This window comes from Apium graveolens, chromosome 2, assembly GCF_009905375.1.
Source record: "Apium graveolens cultivar Ventura chromosome 2, ASM990537v1, whole genome shotgun sequence".
NCBI classification, from domain to species: Eukaryota; Viridiplantae; Streptophyta; class Magnoliopsida; order Apiales; family Apiaceae; genus Apium; species Apium graveolens.
This window is the reverse complement of record NC_133648.1, coordinates 255988530-256011674: the sequence shown is the minus strand read 5'-3', so window position 1 is coordinate 256011674 and position 23145 is coordinate 255988530. Positions and strand designations below refer to the sequence as shown.

At 33.7% G+C, this 23145-nt stretch overlaps 1 protein-coding gene across 1 annotated transcript; it reads left to right on the top strand.

The window, feature by feature from the left end:
* Positions 1-2409: 2409 nt before the first annotated feature.
* On the top strand, positions 2410-14567 carry LOC141708388 (protein trichome birefringence-like 33). The gene is made up of 5 exons (XM_074511996.1): positions 2410-2882; positions 12981-13152; positions 13239-13438; positions 13522-13680; positions 14008-14567. Exons 1-5 carry the CDS (start codon positions 2428-2430, stop codon positions 14345-14347), a joined length of 1326 nt encoding a protein of 441 aa, XP_074368097.1. The 5' UTR covers positions 2410-2427; the 3' UTR covers positions 14348-14567.
* Positions 14568-23145: the final 8578 nt, after the last annotated feature.

Sequence of the window (23145 nt, the reverse complement as noted above, 5' to 3'; positions counted from 1 at the left end):
AAGATAGCATGTTAATCTCTTGTGAAGCGACAGTGAATCTTGAGATTTAGATTTGCCATGCTAGCATAGGTTCATGTATCTGTATGCATGATTAGTGGGTAACTCTAACCGTTTTATTTGCCATGTGTAATCATAACGAATCAATTGCGCTTAAATCGTTATGTTGTCAAATTCTGTAGACATATAGGATCTCAACATAATTGATGTCTATTCAACTTCTATCTTAATTGTGGATGTTTGGTAACCAAGAAAGTTACAACTCGTCTTTACATTTCTCTGAGATGTGATATTATAACAAAACTTTTTTGGCATGCGGAGCTAATGCTTAATGTTATTCTTTTTTCGTGTTTTTCATGAAATTCAACTGCATTATGCTCGTAGATATGTTCCATGATTAAATTTTAGTTCATTCCGAGTTTTGATTTGGCCTTTCGCGACCAGTTGTGTTAATCTTCATTTCGAGTTATGTATTATTGTTACATCTTTCGTGTTGCGTTTAAATAGAGTGTAGGATTTTGATACTCAAACATTTTCAAATAAATCAATATCTTAAACTTTTGCAAGAAGATTCTGGCAAAAAAAAAAAACTTTTGCAAGAAGATAAGAGATATAGGTCATGTTTAAAGGAGAATTCCAGTTTACAAGTAACCAGTCTCTTTAAACAAGCCTAACACGATCTAGCTGTAGATTAAATATTAGTAACACTATACTTATTTTTCCTCTAAAAATTTTACTCTTAATTTTTTCTTTATAATTTGTATCTTTTTTAGTTCCTTTACTGATAATTAAAATTAAAATTTCATTTCACATCCTACATATATTTTACTCTATAAATTTAACTTATTGTTTTTTCATTAAAATTAATTCATGATAGAGTTCTCTGTTCGTAAAATTTTGTATAAAGCTGCGAGGAAGAGTCAGTCTCAGTCAATTGCACTATTTAGCAAAAAAAAAAGAGTCATTTGTACTTGCTTATCATATTAATTGTTTCCACTGCAAACCGCCGATGAAGATTGTGTTAATCACCAAATGTATCATATTATAAACATATAGGATCAGTTGCAATTCAATTTTCACAGTAGCACACATACCTGACCATTTTAAACCAGTTAAAATATATGTACTAGTTAATGATTTAATTTGTATTTGTTAGTTTTTATATTTATAGAATAGTTCAAAAGAAATTTTAGCATAAACTTTAAAATATTCATGAGTTAGTTGATGCTTAACATAATCTAACTGCTCCCCCTACCGAAGAAATTTAACACCAGCTTGCACCCAAATAACAACTCCCCAACGAAAAATGATATGCTGGTGAAGTTTTACAAAAAAAAAAGATATTTAAAAACCACCTAAACTGGTTAAAGAAATCATAATTGCTAAAAAGCATCACACACACTCTTGTTAAACAGAAAATGGTCATGAAAATGATTTGCCAGCTAGCTAGCTTGAAACATCTCTTAACTTAGAAGCCAAGTCACATGATAGCTTTTATCACAAACTCACAAATATTTTGGGTAATGGTATATTGTGCTTATCACCCGCTGCCTTCGGGGCTGGTTGGGCACCATTTATCGCTATCATTTGGTAAAACAATTTTTTGATAATTAATCGGATAATCGATAATTAATCAGATTAATTTATTGAATGTGTTTAATAAAATATAAAAAAAATTATATATTATTAAATATATTAGTTTAAAAAAATAATGCAGTGATTAATCAGATTATATAATCAAATTGGTAGAACATATTAAAACGATTAATCAGTAAAATTGGTGATTTTCAGAACAAAGACTCTGTGTGTTAAATTTTAAGATTAGGTTTGATCTCAAGATTATCGCTTAAATGCGGTTTACATTGGTTCACGTGATTTGCAGGCTATTGCGTGAGTCTGCGGGGTTTACACAGTGCGCACTCGAATTCGAATGATAGCGATTGCGGGTTTACTACGAGAAAAAAAAAAGAGAAAAAAAAATAGGCTTGATTAATCGCTTAACAGAGGATAATCAAGGATCAACTTGAATAATTAAACGAACTCATCTAATTATATATATATATATATATATATTGAGCTAGGGAGCGTATTTTATTGTAAAAATGAAAAGTTTTATGCTATATATCTTTTGAGGGAATATTTTGTTTTATATAAAAGTCAAATAAAACAAATAGGTGAAAATAACAGAACACAGGGAATATAATTTATTGAAGTCAATGGTTTCAATATAACTTATTTCCCTCCCTCATTAACTTGGGTAACTAATACAACAGGTATATATTTTAAAAACTCTCTCAACAGATGAATTATTCAACAACTGTGTAATTTATTTATTTTTTTGAAACGACCACTTTGTAAAATTGAATTTGGACTATAATAATACAAATAATAAGGGGCTGAAACTGGTCCATGATTACTATAGATGTATATATGGAAGGATACATAGAGAGGAAATTACACATGAGGATGAAGCCACCAAATTCGTCATCTTCAAGTTTAATAGTGTTAAGAAAAAGTCCTCGCCTCTCCCCTTACCTCTTGTGTTTGCTAGCCTTCATCGTGATCGTCACCATCCTCTCTGGCCAAGATTTCCGTTGCATATTCAACCACCTGGACTCACAAACCAAACCCAACGTACCCAGTAGTACCCAGAAGAAGAGTGAAGCATTTGGATCATCATCATCATCATCATCATCATCATCATCATCATCATCATCATGTGATTTGTTCAAAGGAAGGTGGGTGTGGGACGAATCGAATCGGCCGCTATATGAAGAATCAGAATGTCCATACATACAGCCTCAGTTGACATGCTTGCAACACGGCAGGCCCGACACAAACTATCGCTACTGGCGATGGCAACCCCATGACTGTTCTCTTGCCAGGTTAACACTCCTATTTTCTTCCTACCTTTCAATTACACCCTAAATTAGTTCATGCATGCTGAATTGTCGATTGTTAAAATATACGGTGGACTTGGGTATATATGCCAGATACTTAATTATGGTATATTAACTAACATCTACTATTATTAAGCTGGCCGATTTGACTTTTATTAAATATATAAACCAACACATAAGTATCTATACACTTTACAAACTTAAATTCATCGGCGTTATTTAGATACCCAAACTGCAAATTTGGTTGGATTCAGCTAATTTCCATATTTTAATCAAGTTCAATACTTTTTTGAATTAATTTTTTATAACCTTTTTATATTTCAAAATTAATTTTTTAAGTCCTGCCTTCGAAGGCTTAGCGCGGCACCAGGTACTGCAATATATTTATATATATATATATATATATATATATATCTTTTGGGAACATACGTTATAGTTCTTGAGTTTTTTGATATTATGTTACCCTGAGTTATGGGCAGTGGGCAGTTCGATCACATGAATCGAACTCATCTTGTGATCGTTACAAAGCAGATGATATCATGATATGTGCTCCTATGAAGCAAGGGTGCCGGTACGACTGTGCGGGGATACGGAAATTCGGGAAATTTAAAAATATGGGAATTTGGATGCGGGGATATAATAAATATTAAAATATTAAAAAATATATTTTATATTTAATTTAAACATTACAAACAATGTATATACATATATGATCTAACAGTTGCATTTTTATTAACAATGTAGTCAAATAAACAATTTTAATATTCTGAATAGCTAAATGCATTCTTAATAATTAAAAGATGAAAAAATAATGTTAATGGTCAGTGAATTTGATGCTAGCGGGCTACTGTCCACCTATATAAAATATCTAACAAACTAGCACATGTGCAGCACTTAACAAATTGTAGTATAAATAATGATTAATAAGTAAATTAATGAACAATTACAGTTAAAAAAGGTAAAAAAATAAATTAAGTAGCCTATTAACTAAACCAACAAACATAATCTGTTTCTTTCTTTTCAACCGTAAATTAACCCAAGCCCATATCATACCAAACCCATGTCATATGTATACATACAATACACACAAACTTCACCAAAATCCAAAATCAATTCAAATCGGCGGCAAACACCTGGAATGATTAGGTCGCTTCGATCATTCTACTCTCGTCATACTCTCACTACTCTCAGACTTCAAATTAGGGTTCCCAATCGACTGTTAGTAAAAGCCATAGGTTCTATTTTGATTAAAAGTCAACGAAAAAAAATACAGGCTGTGCCCTTCCCGCACCTCAACGAATCCGATACGCAAAATATGGGGACACGCCACGTGGCACACCCCCGTGCGTATCCAGCCGCACCCGGGTGCGCACCCGCACCCCCGACGTATTTAGTGCGCAGTTTTTCGGTGGGGTGCTTTTTAGATGTGCTCTGTTTGAGTTTTTCTGCAAAAAAGTTTTTTAAATCATTTTAGAGGTTTAGAGGTTTGAAAATCTTCTAATATTATTATTGTTTGATGGTTAATGTTTTCAAAAAAAAATTTGGTAAAAAAGTTTTTAAATAAATATTGAACAACTTCTTAAAATTATTGTTTTATAGTTAACTTTTTTCAAGTAGTTTTATAGTACCGAAAAACTATTTTTGAAAAAGTTACTTGGTGAGTTTTTTGAAATGAATAATATAAAAAATTAATTAAAACATCTATTTACCAAATAATTTTATTTGAAGCAGTTTTTTTGACTCAAACAGAGAAATTTTACTAAGAAGCTAAATCGTTCACAATACAATTAGCAACCTCAACAGGAACATCACTCCTACTGAAGTTTCGATCTGGAAAAAAAATATAAAGCCCTAGCCAAAACTGTGGGATACCATATTAGTAGATCGTTCAATAAAGCACAGCTCAACGTTGTTTTGCACGCTAAGAAGCTGTCAACACTCGTCAACCAACAAGCCCAGGGAGGAAACCAAAGGCACTTTGCGTCGGATTGCCTACACTACTACCAGACAATCCGACTAAATTGTCACCTTCATACCCACTGTCTTGGACCAATTCAACTCCTCTTTCACAGCCATGGATTCAGCAAATTTAGGAGCCACTCTTCCCCAGTACCACCCTGTACTAGCATACACTATCTCCCCATCCGAATTCCTGGCAATAACACCTAAGCCGCACGCATTCTGTTCAGTAAATATGGTTGCATCAACCGATACTTTGACTTCATTCACTTGAGGTTAAACTCAGCTACATACTCCATCTCCCTCAGAATCATTGGAAAAAGAGCAATGTTTGTGAAGGTCTGAGTTTGCTTCCACTGTGCAAAGTAACTAAAGGTCGATTTAATCATATTATCTACTTGAACGTGTTTCTTTTGCCATACGAGCTCATTTCGGGCTTTCCAAATCCCCCAGCATGCCATTGCCACCTCACTCCACCTCTCCTTTGAATGTCTATTGAGCATCTGCGAAAACCACTCCTTAAAATCATCTGTCACAAGAGAACCTGCAATAAAATGAAGTTTATGCCAACAAGCTGCTGCAAATGGACAAAGCACTAAAGGATGGATTATCGTTTCTTCTTCTACTCCACAAACAGGACACACCATCTGCACTGGAACTCGTCTGCAAAACAGTTGAGTCATAGTCGGAAGACACCCAACTAAAGCCCTCCAGAAAACATGAAGCACTTTCGAAGGAACTTTAATTTTCCACAACTTACTCCATACCCCTGAACTAGAAGAATTATTCAAGAACCCCTTTTGACTCTGTATCATCTTATACACGCTAAGGACTGAGTACGAACCAGACATCTCACCAACCCAGTATAACTTATCAATATTCATGTCTGCACTAAAAGGAATGTTCAAGATGCAAAGCTTATCTCTATCATTAAACATATCAGAAATTAACTCTACATCCCAAGACTTACTATCCATATTCATTAGAGACACCACTTTAGCATCCTCCAGCCCCAGTGTAGTGGATGAAATATACGGATGTTCAACATCTGCCAGCCAAGGTTGATGAAGAATATTAATATCCTTACTCGAGCCCACGATCCACCTCGCACCAGACTTCAAAGGATCTTTCGATTCCCAAATACTGCGCCAAATAAAGCTTGGGTTCCCTGCCACTGTTGTATTTAAAAAATCATCCTTTGGGTAATATCTGGCTTTGTAAATTCGACTCACCAGGCTACCCAGATTCATAAGGAGTCGCCACGGTTGTTTACCAACCATACACAGATTATAATCCCTAAGACTTTCAAAACTCAATTCTCACATGGCCTTATATTTTGTCAATTTATCCCAATCCGTCCAATGAATTCCTTGCTTCTGAGTATTAGAACTTTGCCACCAGAATTTATTCATGCACTTCTCTAACTCATAAGTAATCTCCAGCGGGAGTAAGAATACACTCACAGCAAAAGAGAGAAAAGCTTGCACTAATTTTTTTATTAAAATCTACTTGCCACCCTTCAAAATAATGGTTCCATCCCAGTTCTGAACTCTTTTCTGAACCCTCTCCTTCACAAAACCCAGGATACGCGATTTGTTCCTTCCCAAAAAATTCGGTAAACCCGGATAGGTACTCTGATTATCAGCCTCCTTCATGCTCCGAATAGCACAAATATCTGTTCTATTATACGAAATGATATTACTATTAAAAACATAAAAGATTTTTGAACATTCTCATGTTGCCCTGAAGCTTTCTCAAACTTCACAAGAACCTCCATCACATGGCTAGCCTCGACAGTATTAGCTTTATAATAAACATAACAATCATCCGCAAACAGCATATGGCTGACAAATGGAGCATTCCTACAGATATTTACTCCTTGAATTAATTTTCGCTCTTCATAATTCCTTAACATTGCCGACAATCCTTCAGTGTAAATGATAAAAAGGTAAGGTGATATAGGATCGCCCTATCTAAGCCCTCTCTCCGGAAAATTGTATTCATTTCATAACCTCCATGTGAGAAATCATAAGAAACTAAACAAACACATTTCATTACTAACTACACCCACCACTGGTTAAAACCAAACTTCAATAAAATTGCATCTAAGTAACCTCATTCCACCCTATCATAAGTCTTGCTCATGTCTAGTTTTAAGGCCATTGATCCCTTCTTCCCCCTTCGTTTACGCTTCAGATAATGCAAAATCTCAAAAGACACCATTATATTATCTGTAATTAACCTCCCAGGCACAAAAGCACTTTGAGAATCACTAATTACCTCTTTCAGAAGTTCTTTGAGCCGATTCTCCATTACTTTTGTCACCACCTTGCTTACTACATTACAGAGAGCAATTGGCCTTAGGTCAGTGACTTCCATTGGGTTCTTTTTCTTAGGGATCAATACCACATTCGTTCTATTAATCTTCTCCATTCCCACTCCTTTATTAAAAAATTATGACACCACCTTATGCATATCATGCCTAACGACATTCCAGTTTTTTTGAAAAAATGCAGGCGTCATGCCATCCGGACCAGGGGACTAGTCCGGATGCATTTGGAATAAAGATTTTTTCACTTCATCCCTTGTAAACTCTCTAATAAGATCATCATTCTGGCTCTTGGTGATTATACATGGGATATTCATTATCACCTCCCCCCACTCAGAAACTTCAGTCGAGCATAATTTTTGAAAAATATAAAGTCAACACCTCCTGCAACCCATGATCTCAATTTACCCAAGCATCATTATCATCCTTCAACCTATGAATACTATTAGCTCTCTTCCTCACACTAGTCGTAGCATGGAAGTAGCGAGTATTTTTATCTCCTGATTTGAGCCAAAACTGCTTAGATCTTTGACGCCAAAAAACTTCCTGTTGACCAAAAATTTTAAACAATTCTTTTTTCAGAGATTTACATCGATTACCTGAGGCTTTATCATACTTGTAACGCAACTGATTTAACTGCTTCGTGCATGCCTTTATACACTCTCTAAAATTCCCAGTTATTTTTTCCCCAGATTTTCAATTTTTCTCCACAAATATTGATTTTATCTTGAAGTTCCATATTCGCATGACCCGCCCAGTTATCCTTAATAATTTGAGCACACATTGGTTCTGATAACAAGTGTTTTCAAATCGAAAGGACCTCTTAAATATCTTACTTATAACAGGTCTTGGCTCTAGATATATTGGGTAATGATCCGACGAGTAGGACATGTCTTCAAGATTATACAGTTTCGCTCTATCAAAATATGTAATCCAATCCAATGAAACAATAGCTCTGTCTATCCTTATGTCCATCCAATCATTCGTACCCCTCCCTCTCTCCCATGTATATTGTCTCCCTGTTAACTCTAGATCCCTCAGACCCGTATCCAAAAAAACCTCATTGAAACCTTCAATCAGCCAACTTGGGAAAGGGGCACCCCATTTTTTATCTTCCTCTGAGGTCACATTATTTAAATCTCCAATAACGCACCACGGGAGATTCGAGTCTCTCGCTAGGTTTCTCAGCGAGTCCCAAGTTCTCCTTCAGTTAGTCCTATTGGGTTCGCCATAAAAGCCGGTAAACCTCCAAATGCACATGTCTTCCACCCTAACTTCAATATCAATATGGTTTTTAGAATAACTATGCAGCGTAACTTGATCAATATCCTGCCAAAACAACATAAGTCCACCACTGCGACCTATCGAGTCCACAAGAAATATGTCATCATACCCCTGTTTTCTCTTTATCCATTCCATCTTATTTTTCCATCCTAAAGTTTCACATAAGAAAATAAACATGGGCATTTTTTTGACGAACAACATTCATCAGAAACTAAAAATTCCAAGATAGACCAATACCTCGGCAGTTCCAACTTAAAGTACTCATGATGACGGGCGGGCCTGCTTTGTGGAACCCGTCATATCCAAGTATTTTTTATCTGTTTCAAAAATTTTAGTAAAATCCATTTGGTCTTGTTTTTCCAACTGTTAGACCTGAGCATCGGTCGGTTTGGACGGTTTGGAGGGTCCAACCTAACCAAACAGAAATTAACGGTTTCCCTAAAATTCAATCTGAAACCAAACCGTTATGTGGAAAAACCAAACCAAACCAATCCGTTTAAAACGGTTTAGTTCGGTTTGGTTTCGGTTTAAACCGTTTTTCCTATAAAACAAAATTAAAAATTAAAATAAACTTGAATTTGTAAATAAGAATCGAAATTTTGTATCATATTATAGAATTTTATTTTCTATTATAATAATATTCAAAAAGAATATATAAAAATAATGATTTTGAAAAATAAAATAAAGGCAAGAAGACGAAAAAGATGCGACCAATTCTTATGTTTTTATTGAATAAAAATAAAAATAGTGAAAACATAACACATACATAAATATTTATATCTTATAATAAAATATATTATGATTAGTTCTTTTATATGTTTTAATTTACACATATGTTGATACATTATAATTTTATTATTAATTACACTTTACTAATATATGTATATTAATGTTTTAATTTAAATATTCGGTTCGGTTCGGTTATATCGGTCGGTTTGGAGGTAAAAACCGAAACCAAACCAAAAAAACCCGGCTTATAAAATGTCAATCCGTAACCGAACCAAACCGTTACTAAACCGTAAAATTCGGTTTGGTCGGTTTGGATGGGGCAGTTTCGGTTGGTTTGGCTAATTTATGCTCAGCCCTATCAACTGTGTTGCAGTACGGGCCTTTCCTCCATGGCTCCTCAGTTTGACGTCTCTTTGGGTCCATTAATACAAAGTCCTCTCCCCCATTTTATCTCCTAAAAACCCGCCTCTGAGTTCACCCTTACAACAATATCCGTAGTACGACTTTTATTTTGAAAATTGTTTCCTTCCTTAACGACCGGAAAGTTATCTCATAATCACGCTCTTTTCTGTTAGATCATATTCCACCAATCTCGTGATTGATCTCATCAACTCCACCATTTTCGCTAACACTCTTATTGCCACTACACCGCCGCCGGTGATGACAATATATAATATAAAATTTTCATTATATTGAAAGACAATATAATGAAAAGTTTTTCGATAATATATTTTGGTGGTATTATTTATTGTTCTTTATATAATTAAGGTATTCTTTCTGAAAGACAATATATAATATAAAACTTTTCATTGAACATCAAATTTTAAGTAATAAATTAAAAATAAAATCTAGTAAAAGAATATTTAATAATTAATGATATTATTCAAAATTATTTTACTATAAAGTCAAATTGAAAAAAAATAATTATATGGTAAAATCAAATTATAATCAAATGTTATAACCAAATGTTTGTTTAAATTATAAGTGTTTTATTTTTTTAAAAATTTATACATCGTTAGTATTTATGTGAGATTCAAAATTATTTTCTCTAAAAATATAATTTAAAACTAATTTACAAAATAAATTATATCATATATTATATATAATAATCACAAAGGATTTCTTATACAAAACTTTTGGTCATGTACCTCTAAAACAATTTCTACCGTTAATCTGATATAATTAAAAATAGACGATTATTATTGTAACTTATTAGAATAAGTATATTTTTAATACAATTGTTAATTAAAAGTAATTACATTATTTTACTATTATTCAAACACCAACTTTGATAAAATGCCCTAATATAATTTCAAAAATAATATGATTATAGATTTAAACAATCATAAATATAAAAGGAGTTTTATTATTCAAACAACAAAATATGATATAATAATATAATAATATAATAATAGATAAAATATGATATGATATTCTATTTTTATTATATATAGTTATAATTCAATTAAACAAACATGCATTTCTCAATATTTATATGTTGTCACAATATTATAACAAAATATCAAAAATATTATAAATAACAATATATATGTATATCAAAAAATTAAAATTAGAAAATATATATTTAACCGTGCATTACACGGTTTTTAAACTAGTTTAAAATTCAAAGAAATAATTATTTTCCCAACTTTATGTAATGATACTCTTTTTGTTAATAAAAGCAATCTTGTTGTGCATAATCCTATGATAAATTAATACAAAAAAATAATTTTAATAAAATTATAAAATATTAACAATAATAATAAAGAACGAAAATCGAAACTGATATTACTAAAATCATTTGAAAATTTGGATTTTTGTGTATGTGATATAAAAATTCAAATTTTAATACTCTTAGTAAAATATAAAAATAAATTTAATTATTTCTTTTGCTAAAATTTCAGTATTGCCAGGTTTCAATTCATAGAAATAATGATAACGGGCGCATGATGAATGCCCAATTTCAAATTAAGGGTGCAATTTTATTTGTTGATAAAATTCTGATATACATTTAATTTTCGAGTTACGGGGTGTTAATCTTAGTTAACTCAATAATAAATAAATAAATGCAAGTAGCATCAACTCCTTACAAATAAATACTATTGTTTAGATTTTTGAAAAAGAATATTAGGCATGTAAATGAGTCAAATCGTTGGTATATAATTCAAATTCAACTCAATAATAATAGAATCGAGTTTGATACAAATTATTTGAATTCTTTTCCGAACAAATTTTGGCTTCAAATTACTGTTTTGTAAAATTCACGAATTTAATCGCGACTCTATTATTTTTAATATTTTTGTCATCAACATATATATATATATTTATATTAATATTTAATATTTATATATATTTAATATTTTTAATTGAATCAAACTAAAACAGAAATCATGTATAGGTAGTATATAATGCTTACATTACCATCTATATTATATATATAGGCATTTGCGCTATAGAAAATCATCTTACATAGAAAACCGTAGATAACCATTAATTTTATTATAAAATTATATCATATATTTTAAAATTTTATTTTAAAAAATATATAATTCGATGCTAATCTAGAATAATTAATATATTTGAATACAATAAAAAATTTAACAATTAAAATTTAAAAAGATGATGGATTTTAAATTTGATTCTACAATGAAATAATTTTTAATAAGTGTGATTTTACTGTGATTCTACTACAGAACCAATTTAAACTTTTTCATTAAATTTGAATGATTTTTTAAATAAAATATTGTGTAACATCGATTTTTAACTTGATAATTAAAAGTTATAATTATATATGATGAAAAATGAAATAAATTATATATTTTATATTTTTAAAATAATGATTCTCCACGATTCTTTATATAAAATGGTTTTTCATAAATTTTTACCCACATATATATCCATGATTTTAAAACTTAATTATAATTTTGGGTTTTAGTTAATTGGTAAAATAAAATATATTCCAAATGAGGGGTTTGACGTTGATTTTTTGAACAAACGTCATTGGAGGTTATGGTTAGCTCAACTACTCCCACTAAACTTTTACATACCATATATCTGGTCTTTGCTCCCGTCCAGCTTGGAGTCGGTTGAACTATAAAAAAAGAAAAAAAACAATGGTGTCAGTTCAAACTATAAGTTAATTTAAAAATACTCCTCATTCACATCAATAATAAATATTATATTAATAATAAATATTACAAAATATAATTTTGTTTTATGTTAAAAATACATTGCCAGACTACATAATCTTTATTTTTTGTTTAATTTTAATGTACCTAGAAATCTTATACTCATGATATTTTCTATTACTATTCTCTTTATGTTTGATAGTAATTCTCCAACTTCATTGACTTTTTAAAATTTAATTTGAGTGCTTCCTAACTATAAAAAGCTAAAAAGAGTGCCAGAAAAATTTGTCGTTTCTTTTTATCCAAACCAACTTGTTTTGTCATCACCAATATATCCGTTCCCCCTGATTATGATTAGCACATACTTTGAATTTTGGATTTTAGATTAATAATTTATTAATGTGACGTCAACTCATTTTTTGTGTACCGAATTGCAATTCAGCAAAGTGGAAAGTCTACCGGGTTCATTTGAGCCTTGCCGAGTGTATTTCGTGTAACACTCCCAACATTTTAATCGTTTGTTTCAACCTGACTTAAACAGGAAAGTTCAGTAAACTACAAGTGACGACCTACATTTCCAGAAACAATCAATCATTCTAAATATACATGTCTAAATATGTTTTACTACAATTTGCAACATCCATTATATTACAGTTTCAATGCCACGTTAATGCTGGAAACACTTCGTGGGAAGAGAATGATGTTCGTTGGGGATTCTCTAAATCGGGGTCAATACGTATCTATGGTCTGTCTTCTCCATTCTCACATACCTCAACACTCCAAATCCATGAAAACCTCTGGTTCCCTTACCGTTTTCACTGCAAAGGTAATACTGAAATCACACTTAATTTATTTCTTAAACATGATAAGTACCTTTTCACAATTTGACATATAACACAATACATTGTGCAGGATTACAATGCAACCATTGAATTTTATTGGGCACCATTCCTACTGGAATCAAATTCGGATGATGCAGTAATACATAGAGTATCTGATAGAGTTGTTAGAAAAGGTTCAATTAACACACATGGTCGACACTGGAAAGGAGTTGATATTATGGTGTTCAATACCTATCTTTGGTGGATGACTGGCCTTAACTTCAAAATTTTGTATGTCCCCCTCTAAAAAGTTAACAGTTTTCATCTCATTTATTTCATAACTTACAATTTGACAACACTGCATCAAACTGTAGGCAAGGTTCTTTTGATGACCAGATTCAAGACATTGCAGAGGTATCAACAGAGGTCGCTTATAGAATGGGAATGAAGAGCATGTTGAGATGGGTGAATAGGAATATGGATCCTAATAAAACAAGAGTCTTTTTTACTAGCATGTCTCCTTCACATGGAAAGTGAGTATTGAATATAGTATTTTCTTGAGCTAAAAACTCTATATTAATCGGACTCTTCATTTTACCTTCGAATACCTGTGTTTTCGAATACCCGTGTCGGATACGCGACACTCGGATTTAGGTACTATTTTAGGCTGAAAACATGCATATTTTTTAAAATATTGTCGCGTCCGATACTTAGACACGTATTCACTTTGGATATACGTGTCGGGTAATTTTAGTCGAGTCCGAGTAACATAGTAAAAAATAAAAAAAAATGCTTACTAGTTACCAGCTGGGACTCAGAATAATTATATGCCTAAAGATCATTTGAATCAATATATGCAGGAGTATAGACTGGGGAGGTGATCCAAATGGAAATTGCTACAACGAAACAGCTATGATCAAAGATCCAAATTATTGGGGATCTGATACCAGAAAATCCATAATGCAAGTAATTGATCAAGTGTTTAGCAGAACAAAAGTTCCGATTACATTTCTGAACATCACACAGCTATCAAGTTATCGGAAAGATGCTCATACATCCATCTACAAGCAACAATGGAGTCCATTAACTCCTGAACAGCTAGCCAACCCTGTAAGTTATGCAGATTGCGTGCATTGGTGTTTACCTGGCCTGCAAGATACTTGGAATGAACTTCTATTTCATAAGCTCTTTTATCCTTAATCATTGTAAAATTTTCATGATTCGATGTAACTAATTTAGATAAGATAGGCAAGCATTGCTTTATTCAAAATTTATTGTTTGAACTACACACCCCTTTCTAAGATCTTGGACAAAAAATTATTGATTCAGCCTATTTCATTATCATCAGCTCCATCATTCTTCTCTTGCTCGAATCATGATGATAGGTCTCAATTTCTTTAGCCTCTAACAATCCTAAAAAGGTTTTAGTTTTTATCTTTTGTGTCCCAGTTCTTCATTCTTCTTAGTATCCTATCTTATGTTATATACTGACGCATAATTACAAATTTCTCTTCAGTCTATTACATTTCTTTGAGATCAGAAGCAGATTGTTTTTTGTTTAAGTTGAAGTATTACAATATTATTTGCCTCAAAACATCCCGTTAACGGAGGAATTTGGTTAACAAAGATTTGAGATTCACGACCGGAATAAAGATCTGCAGCGGTTGTCGGTGATTAGGAAAATCACCGGAGTGCGTTGATTTGTGCATAAGAAACGAGTGCGATTGCTAGGGTTTATATTTGTCTTCTCAGAGCTCTCAGACACGTACCCTCACAATATGTCTACGTACCTCCTTTTATAGAGGATCAAGTCGGACGTAGTTCTTAGGGAATAAGAAACCTAAATGGACTTGGCTTCTCATTCCGCGGCCCAATAGGAGTTGTCGAACCAACTTCCTATTATAGCTCGAACAGTGATTTGCTTTAGGAGTGCCCAGCAATGCGGCCTAGTCACAAAGGCCCAAGGCTCGGTTACGACTTCGGAACTTCATGGATATGGAAACTCCCCGAGCGGTGGATATCACAAGTGCATATCCCTTCGTAACTCTAGACATTACATTAACTGGACAAAAAGATCAACATGTAGTAAGTGATATGGTTCAAAAATTGAGGATTCAGTCTTACTTTTGAAAGATAATTTCCTTAATTTGGCCTTCTGGCAAAAATCACATAGGCCATCAGAAGTAAACACTGCATTGGGCAATCCTATTATAAGATATTTCTTCACAAGTTCTTTAATGTTGTTGAAGTTCAAGTCTGAAAGTATTCTATGTCAGTTCTAACTATCTTCCACAGTTGTTCTACTCAACAGACAAATTATAGAGTCATCAGTATTTGTAGAGACCTTGGCTTCATATAAGTTACCATGTCCATAACCAGTCATTGCAACATTGTCATTCGAGTTGTTGACAATTTCACAATTTTCTTTATAGAAATCCACATGATAACCTCTATCACAGATTTGACTGACACTGATCAAGTTTTTCTTGTGTCCTGCAACAACAACTACAATTTCAATGATGACATTCCCATTTGATGTTGCCATATCCTAACGTCTTTCCTAAGTTGTCATCTCCATAAAAAACACTTGGACCAGCCATCTCCTTAAACTCTGATAGCATGTCTTTATTTCCAGTCATATTTCCCGAACATCCATTATCCAAGACTAAAGATTTTTTTTGTTACCCTACAATTAGATAAGTCATTAGTTAGAATTTTTAAGAACCCGGACTTGTTTGGATCCTTTGGCCTTTTTAAGTTTGTTAACATTTACAGTAGAAGTCTTTACATCAGAGTTTATACCGACATTATTAACATTAGAGTTTACACATGCAAAAATAACCTTTGTCTTATTTAAACAGGGATTCTGTGGTTTATATCTAACTGTTCTGTTCCTAAACTCTGATTTAGGAGAAACAATATTTATCCTTTTATTCTTCCTACAAGCAACAACAAGATGATCAGTACTAGCACAATTTAAATAAGCCTTCCTTCATCTTTTGCTTAAGCTGTTTCTGAGTCATTAAACCAATATTTACTGACTTAGTCTGTACATGTTCACACTTATCAGAATTTAAGCTTGACTTAAGTGCAGATGTTGAACCTTTCATATTTACTGACTTGATATTATCAGCACTTAAATTAAACTTAACATGTTTTAATTGAGACTTGTTCAGTTTTACTTTTTTATCAGTATTTACTGGTTTAATCTTCTCAGTTTCTTTCTCATTCAATTCATCAGTATTAGATTTTTTTGCATAACCTAATCCTGATCCCCAACATCAACTTTCAATAATTTCCTGAGTTGTCTTTCCTAAATTAGTCCAAAGTTTAATAACTGATCTTTCTTTAGCTAATTCATTTTTTAGATAATCATGGGTTTTTAACAATTTTTCTTTAACATAAACAACAACATCTCTCTTTTTGAATTTCTAGCATGAAAACTAACTCAGCTTCTAGGTGATCATTTCTTTTCTTTAATTCAGAGTTTTCAATTCTACTTCTAGCATTTTCAAGTGTTTGATCCCTATAGCTAACATGCATAGTTTTAAGAAATATACATAATTCACAGATATCATCAGTATCAAAAGCAATAGTAGTTTGAGGTACCTTCATCTCATTAGCCTCAAGTTCACTATCAGCATTTCCCATGAGAGCATAGTTTGTACCCTCATGAGACTCCAACTATTGATAGTTACAAATAATTAAAGTCCTAAAATGACATATTTCAGTAAATCAAAGTCTTCTAGAGACAATCAATTACTTCCTGGAAATCATACTTGACAGATGCTGATAGACAAATGCTGATAATAAACTATGATCTATCCAGTATTGATAGCTTCATAAACTCTAACATCTTCCAGTATGCAAACTCTAATGGCAAACTCTGATAGTTTTAAATACTGATATCATCAATTATATTTAACAATACACCAACTTCGGTTTCAAACTTTTGCTCACATAATACACCGGACGTTGTTTTTCCTCATCTTCTAGGACTAGTACAATGCTAATTGAATATTACGAGATAGTCAAGTAAAATATCAAAATTTCGCAGTCTATCGGTTTAGCTAAGAGAGGTGGGGAGTTTAAATGTTCTTTAATCTTCTTGAACGCTTTCTCACATTCTTCCGTCCACATAAAATCTTTCCCCGTGCCTTTTATAGCTTTGAAGAATTCCTTGCATTTGTCCTAAGACTTGGAAACAAACCTATTTACTTCATATTTAACAAGTTTTGATCTTTGCCATATTTGCTTCAATACCGTGATGATTCACCTTGAAGCCTAGAAACTTCCCAAATTCCATGCCAAAAATACACTTTTGAGGGTTCAGCTTAATCTAGAATTTTTGTAAAATGTTGAACATCTCTTCCAGATGTTTGACATGATCCATGATTTATTTTGAATTTACAAGCATGTCTTCCACGTAGACTTCCATGGTCTTACCGATCTGCTCTTTGAACTTCATGTTAGCCAACCTCTGATATATAACTCCGACATTGATCAATTTGAACGGTATTCTGATATAGCAATACAATCCTTTACCAGTAATGAAAGAAGTATGTTCTTGATCTGGACCATACATATGGATTTGATTATACCTAGAATAAGCGTTCATAAAGCTAAGAAGAGCATATCCTGCTGTAGCGTCCACCAATTGATCAATGTGCGGCAATAGAAAGCTATCCTTGGGACACGCTTTATTTAAGTCAATGAAATCGACATAATTTTTTTTATTTTCCATTGGGCTTCTTTACTAAGACCAGATTGGCTAACCAATAGGGATAAAAGGATTATTTTATGAATCCCTAAGTTCAATAGTCTATCGACTTCTTTTATCAATACTTGCGCTCTTTATCCGCAAATAGGACGACATTTTTGCCTCACCCCCTTTATGTTGGGGTATATAATCAAGTGATGGCACATTAATTTTGGATCTATCCCCATCATGTCTGCATGGCTCCATGAGAATACATCTTGAGTAGCCTTTAGAAACTCCACGAGCTTTTCCTTAAGGGTGAATCTGAGTTGTGATCCAATTTTCAATATCCTACTATCGTCTTTATGAGAGACCGTTATATCCATCGTATCTTCTTCTCGACCAGTCCTTTCGATTGCAACTGGCATACAAGGGTCGAGGTCGAAGTCAAAACCCTCTTGGTCTTCTTAAGGCGTGCCCGGGATCATTGCTATGCCTGGGGCGTGCCCGGGGACTTCCGTCTTGCCTAGAGCGCGCCCTGAGCCTTCCTCGGGGAAGGTAGTGTGTTTTGAATCTTCCAATTCCATCAAGATGTGCTCCATCTCACCTTCAAGCTCCATGTCCTTTTTTGAATTCTTATCAACACATTTTCCATTGCAAACACATCATGTCCTACATCTATATCTTCTATTTCTACACTCCCCTCGTTTACTTCTTCTCGGCTGTATAGTGCATTGACTCCTTTATTTTGATCAGCGTCTCTTTTCTTCTGAAATATGATGATGGAACTGTCATAGCATTCCTTAGAATTCTCTTGTTGCACCCGTACGCACCCAGTCCCATAAGGTGTAGGGAACTTTATGCTAAGTAGTGAACAGAGGTGATTACTCGCATCTCTTTTAAGAAGGGTCATCCAATGAGGATATTATATGATGACTCTTGATCTATCACCATGAATTGGATTTCTTGTGTAGTTGATAAAGGCTCTTCTTCGATGGTTATTGGAAGGTCAATGTTTCCTTTTAATTTTACCGTCTCTCCATAAAATCTGTAAACACATCTTTCTTCTTTCTCCATATCCTTATCTCGCAGTCCCCGCCTCTTGTATGCGTCATAATACAGAACATTGACAAAGCTCTTATTATCGATGAATGCTTGGAAAACACTCACTATTCCGATACTGGCTCTTCTAACTATGGCATCTTATTGAGGATGACGTACACGATTTGCTTCTCTCTCTCTAAAGGTAGTACTTCCAACTCTTCTTTGCGTTCGTTGGAGAGATTCTTCTATTTATTTTGCATGGTCGTCAGTAGCTTTATGAACGTCGTCCATATGGTGAGGTCCTCCAAAGATAACATTGACGCATCTTCTTTTGATATGGTCATCCTTCTTATTTTGTACGCTTTGAGTACGCCCGGGCCTTTCCAATCCAGGGAGGAGATCAACACGGGCTTCCTTGTTCTCTTCATCTCTTCTTTTCCTTAATCGTCGTTGCTTTGAAGTTTCTCTGACTTTTTTCCTACGCCATTGTACATTCTCACCCTTTTGGTAAGTTGTTCTACCTATGCAATTAATGCATTCGTCACCACAAAGTCTCATCCTTTTCTCAGGAAGCATGCAAGTGTATACGCTAGATCTCTTTCCGAGTGTGTGAACATCCTTCACTTTGGCATTATCGGTTCTTTTATTAGCTTGCCATCCTCGGCCACATCTAAGTCCTCCCCGGGTTTTCTTGAATCCCTTGTTATGATTTATTTCCTCATGATAATCTCATTAAGTATCTTCAACCTTCCGATAGCCTTTTCCTTGCTCGTAATCGGAGCTTCTTTGATCTTGTCGTAGAAGAGCATGCTCGTTATCGCAGAGTTTTTGGGGGATCTTCCTTGAACTCATTTTCATTCATCCGTGTTTCCACAATGAACATTCTTAAATATTTATCATCTAAATGCTTACCCAAACGGGCTTTTATACGAGAAGATGAAGATTCTTCTTAATTTTTTCTGATTTTCAAGTCACTCGATTGAACCATCTTGGGTTCATCAGCAATTGATTTCTTTTTGTAGTGATATCTTTGAGGGCGATGTTGACTTCCGTTTCTCTCACTCAAACCTAAGCTTTTCCTGAAGTGCTTTAAAGAATCTTCCTTCCGATGAAGTTATTCCAATAAACCATCATTGTTGAAGCATAACGGTGGTTTTTCATCGTCATATTGCTTAAAGTGTGCGTCATCCTTCCATTTGATGTATTCATTATCATGTTGCTTGAAGTAACCATTAGTTCACCGTTTAAGGCGTTCATCATCATGTCACTTAAAGCAATCATTAGTTTTCCGTTTAAGTCATTTATCATCATGTCTCTTAAAGCGATCGTTAGTATGCTGTTTAAGGCATTCATTATCATGTTGCTTAAAGCAATTGTTAGTCTTCTTTTTAAGGCGTTCATCATCATGTCGCTTGAAGCGATCGTTAGTTTGCCATTTAAAGCGTCAATCATCATGTCTCTTAGAGCTCCTTCTCTAAGCAATCATCAGAGTTGTATGCATTATTGCGAGATTTTCCACCATTTTTAGACATCTTTTCCTCCTAAGATTCGATTTGATTCAAATCCCTCCTTCTAGTGCCAATTTGTTAACGGGGGGAATTTGGTTAACAAATATTTGAGGTTCGCAGTAGGATTCAAGATCTACAGTGTTGGTCGGTGATCAGGGAAATCACCGGAGTGCGTTGATTTGTGCTTAAGAAATGTCTGATATTACTAGGGTTTATGTTTGCCTTCTCAGAGCTCTCAAACACGTCCCCTCAGAATGGGCCTATGTACCTCCTTTTATAGAGGATCAAGCCGAACGTAGTTCTTGGGAAACAAGAAATCTAGATGGACTTGGCTTCTCATTCCATGACCCAATAGGAGTTGTCAAATCAACTTCCTATTATACTCGAACATTAATTTTCTTTAGGAGTGCCCTGCGATGCGGCCTATTCACAAAAGCCCAAGCCTCGGTTACGACTTCGGAACTTCACGGATAAGGAAACTCCCCAGCCTATGGATATCCCATTCATTATTGTTATCTTCGTCGAACATAACCGTGTGAATAGAAATGACTTAACGCAAATGCCTAAGCGCATACTTGCCCCCCGAAGAGGATAATCCACTAGACTAAAGGACAAGTGATCCCCAGCGTATAAGTGCAAAGTACGAGATAACCCCAAAGTTTCCCGGCGAGGACAACCAGACGAATGCAGAGACAAGCCTCCCAAAGCACACACTAAGTATTTACGACTGTTCCCCTACGAGGACAACTTGCAAGACTATAAAACAACACCTTCAATACATTTTCCTGGAATGAAGGGCTCCCGGAGGCTCCTTTTCCTTCTTCAGGCGCGCCCTGGGAAGGATTGGAGTCCTCCGAAGGCCTCTTTTATGCCTAGGGCGCACCCTAGCACTACACCATATATGGCCTGTAGCAACACTTTTTTTTGAGTTACAAGCAGAAATGTTGCCTTAAATCACTAAAATTTTCTTTGAGGTAACACTTTTTTTTATGTTACAGTATAGGGATAGTTGATGTTAGCATAGACATGACGAAATATCTATTGTAACATAAAATAAAGTGTTACTTTTGATATTAAAATTAGTGTTACTGTAGGACAAAATTGTTAGGCGGCATAAAAATGGCGGGCCAAATTTGGACAAAAATTTAAGCGGTCCAAAAGTAAAATTTTGACCCGTTCACTTTATATTGTAAACCAAAATATACTTTCACACTTACTATACTATTATACACCGACAAATGTACACACTCTCCCTTATCCAAAACTCTCTCAAACGAAAAGACTCTCGATGAGTTTAAAATTAGAGTTCTAAATTCACTCAAGGAAGGTGAGCTTTCTTCCAAGTCGGGGTTAGATATTGGAGATTGTAATTAGGGCTCTATTAATTAGGGTATGTAGAATTTGGGGCTTTCTTCTCAAACGGGTTCAACATTTGGAGCTTGTAATGGGGGTTCTAGCAGTTGCTTTCTTGGAGTAAATTAGGGTTCTTGTCGTCTCTTTATTCTCAAATTTGGAGCTTTCTTCTAGTTCGATTCAAAAGTGTCTGGTATGCCCTTATTATATTTTCGTATTTGTATGTATATCTTCTTGTGTGCTCATATCTATGTGTATAATTGTTATTTAGTCTCTTATTTATGCTCTTTTTGTGTTTGATTCGAAAGTGTGTCGAGTATGTGTAAATTTATGGAGTATTTAATTAATAAGATGTAATTCCATTTTCTTTTATTAAAAAAGATTTGTTTATGATCTGCGTAAGACGAAATGATGAATTGTCCATTTTTCATTTGTATGTTCAAGTCAACTACTAAATTGATTACTAAATTTCTGTTTTGTTTTACCCTCTTTCCAGGTCTCATTTGCATTATATACACTGGCTTTTGAGGTACATATATATTGATTTACACTTTTATCTGATATCTTCATTGATGTAGTTCCTGCATTATTTTCATAAAGTTTCTATTATTCTATGTCATGAATCAGGGGTTTAAATCTGTGAGATTTTATTGCTGAAACCAAATGTCTACAAATTATCAGTGTTTTGATATGTGCTTTGTGTTAATGCTGTAAAATCTTATGCATTTGAACCTATTGCTTCACTAGGGCATTATGTAGTTTTTCGGGTTTCCAATCTTTTTATCAATTAATGCTACCTAATTCATCTGAAGTTTTGATATTGTACATTAACGTAATATAAAATGTCAGGGGAATTCAATGTACACTGTATCTGAATTTGGATATATAAACCATTTTTATAATTATAAAAATTATAATGAACATTTCTTTTACTCCTAGGGAACACTGAATTTTGAACTCACTATAATTGGGATAAGATGCACTATATATAAATTTATTTCTTACAAGCACGTATTGTTATTATGATTTTTGCATGTCCTTTGCGCATTTTTACAAATTGCAAATGTGAATTCTGCTCGATTAGTACTCAATGGCGTGAATATTTAATAGACAAACTCTATTGTAAATGGTTATTATTTGTCAGTATTGGAGCACTTAATAGGTTTATCTAAATGTTTCGTTTGTGCTTGCCGTATATTTGCAGCTGGTATTTTCACATGTCAACCCACATCCAATGCAAAAGTTGCATTTCGATTAAAGTATATAACTTAGAACTTATAGACTCTTTGCAAAATATGGTATATGCTTTAAACTCTCATTACAAACACAGAGTATGTTTTATTTAATTTCAATGCTCTGCTTGGTTTACATTTATCAGCATATTTTACATCTAT

Coding starts and splice junctions, on each gene's coding strand:
- LOC141708388 (XM_074511996.1), top strand. CDS start 2,428: ATGGAAGGATACATAGAGAGGAAATTACACATGAGGATGAAGCCACCA. Junction 2,883..12,980: donor CATGACTGTTCTCTTGCCAG/GTTAACACTCCT, acceptor ATTATATTACAG/TTTCAATGCCACGTTAATGC. Junction 13,153..13,238: donor TTACCGTTTTCACTGCAAAG/GTAATACTGAAA, acceptor TACATTGTGCAG/GATTACAATGCAACCATTGA.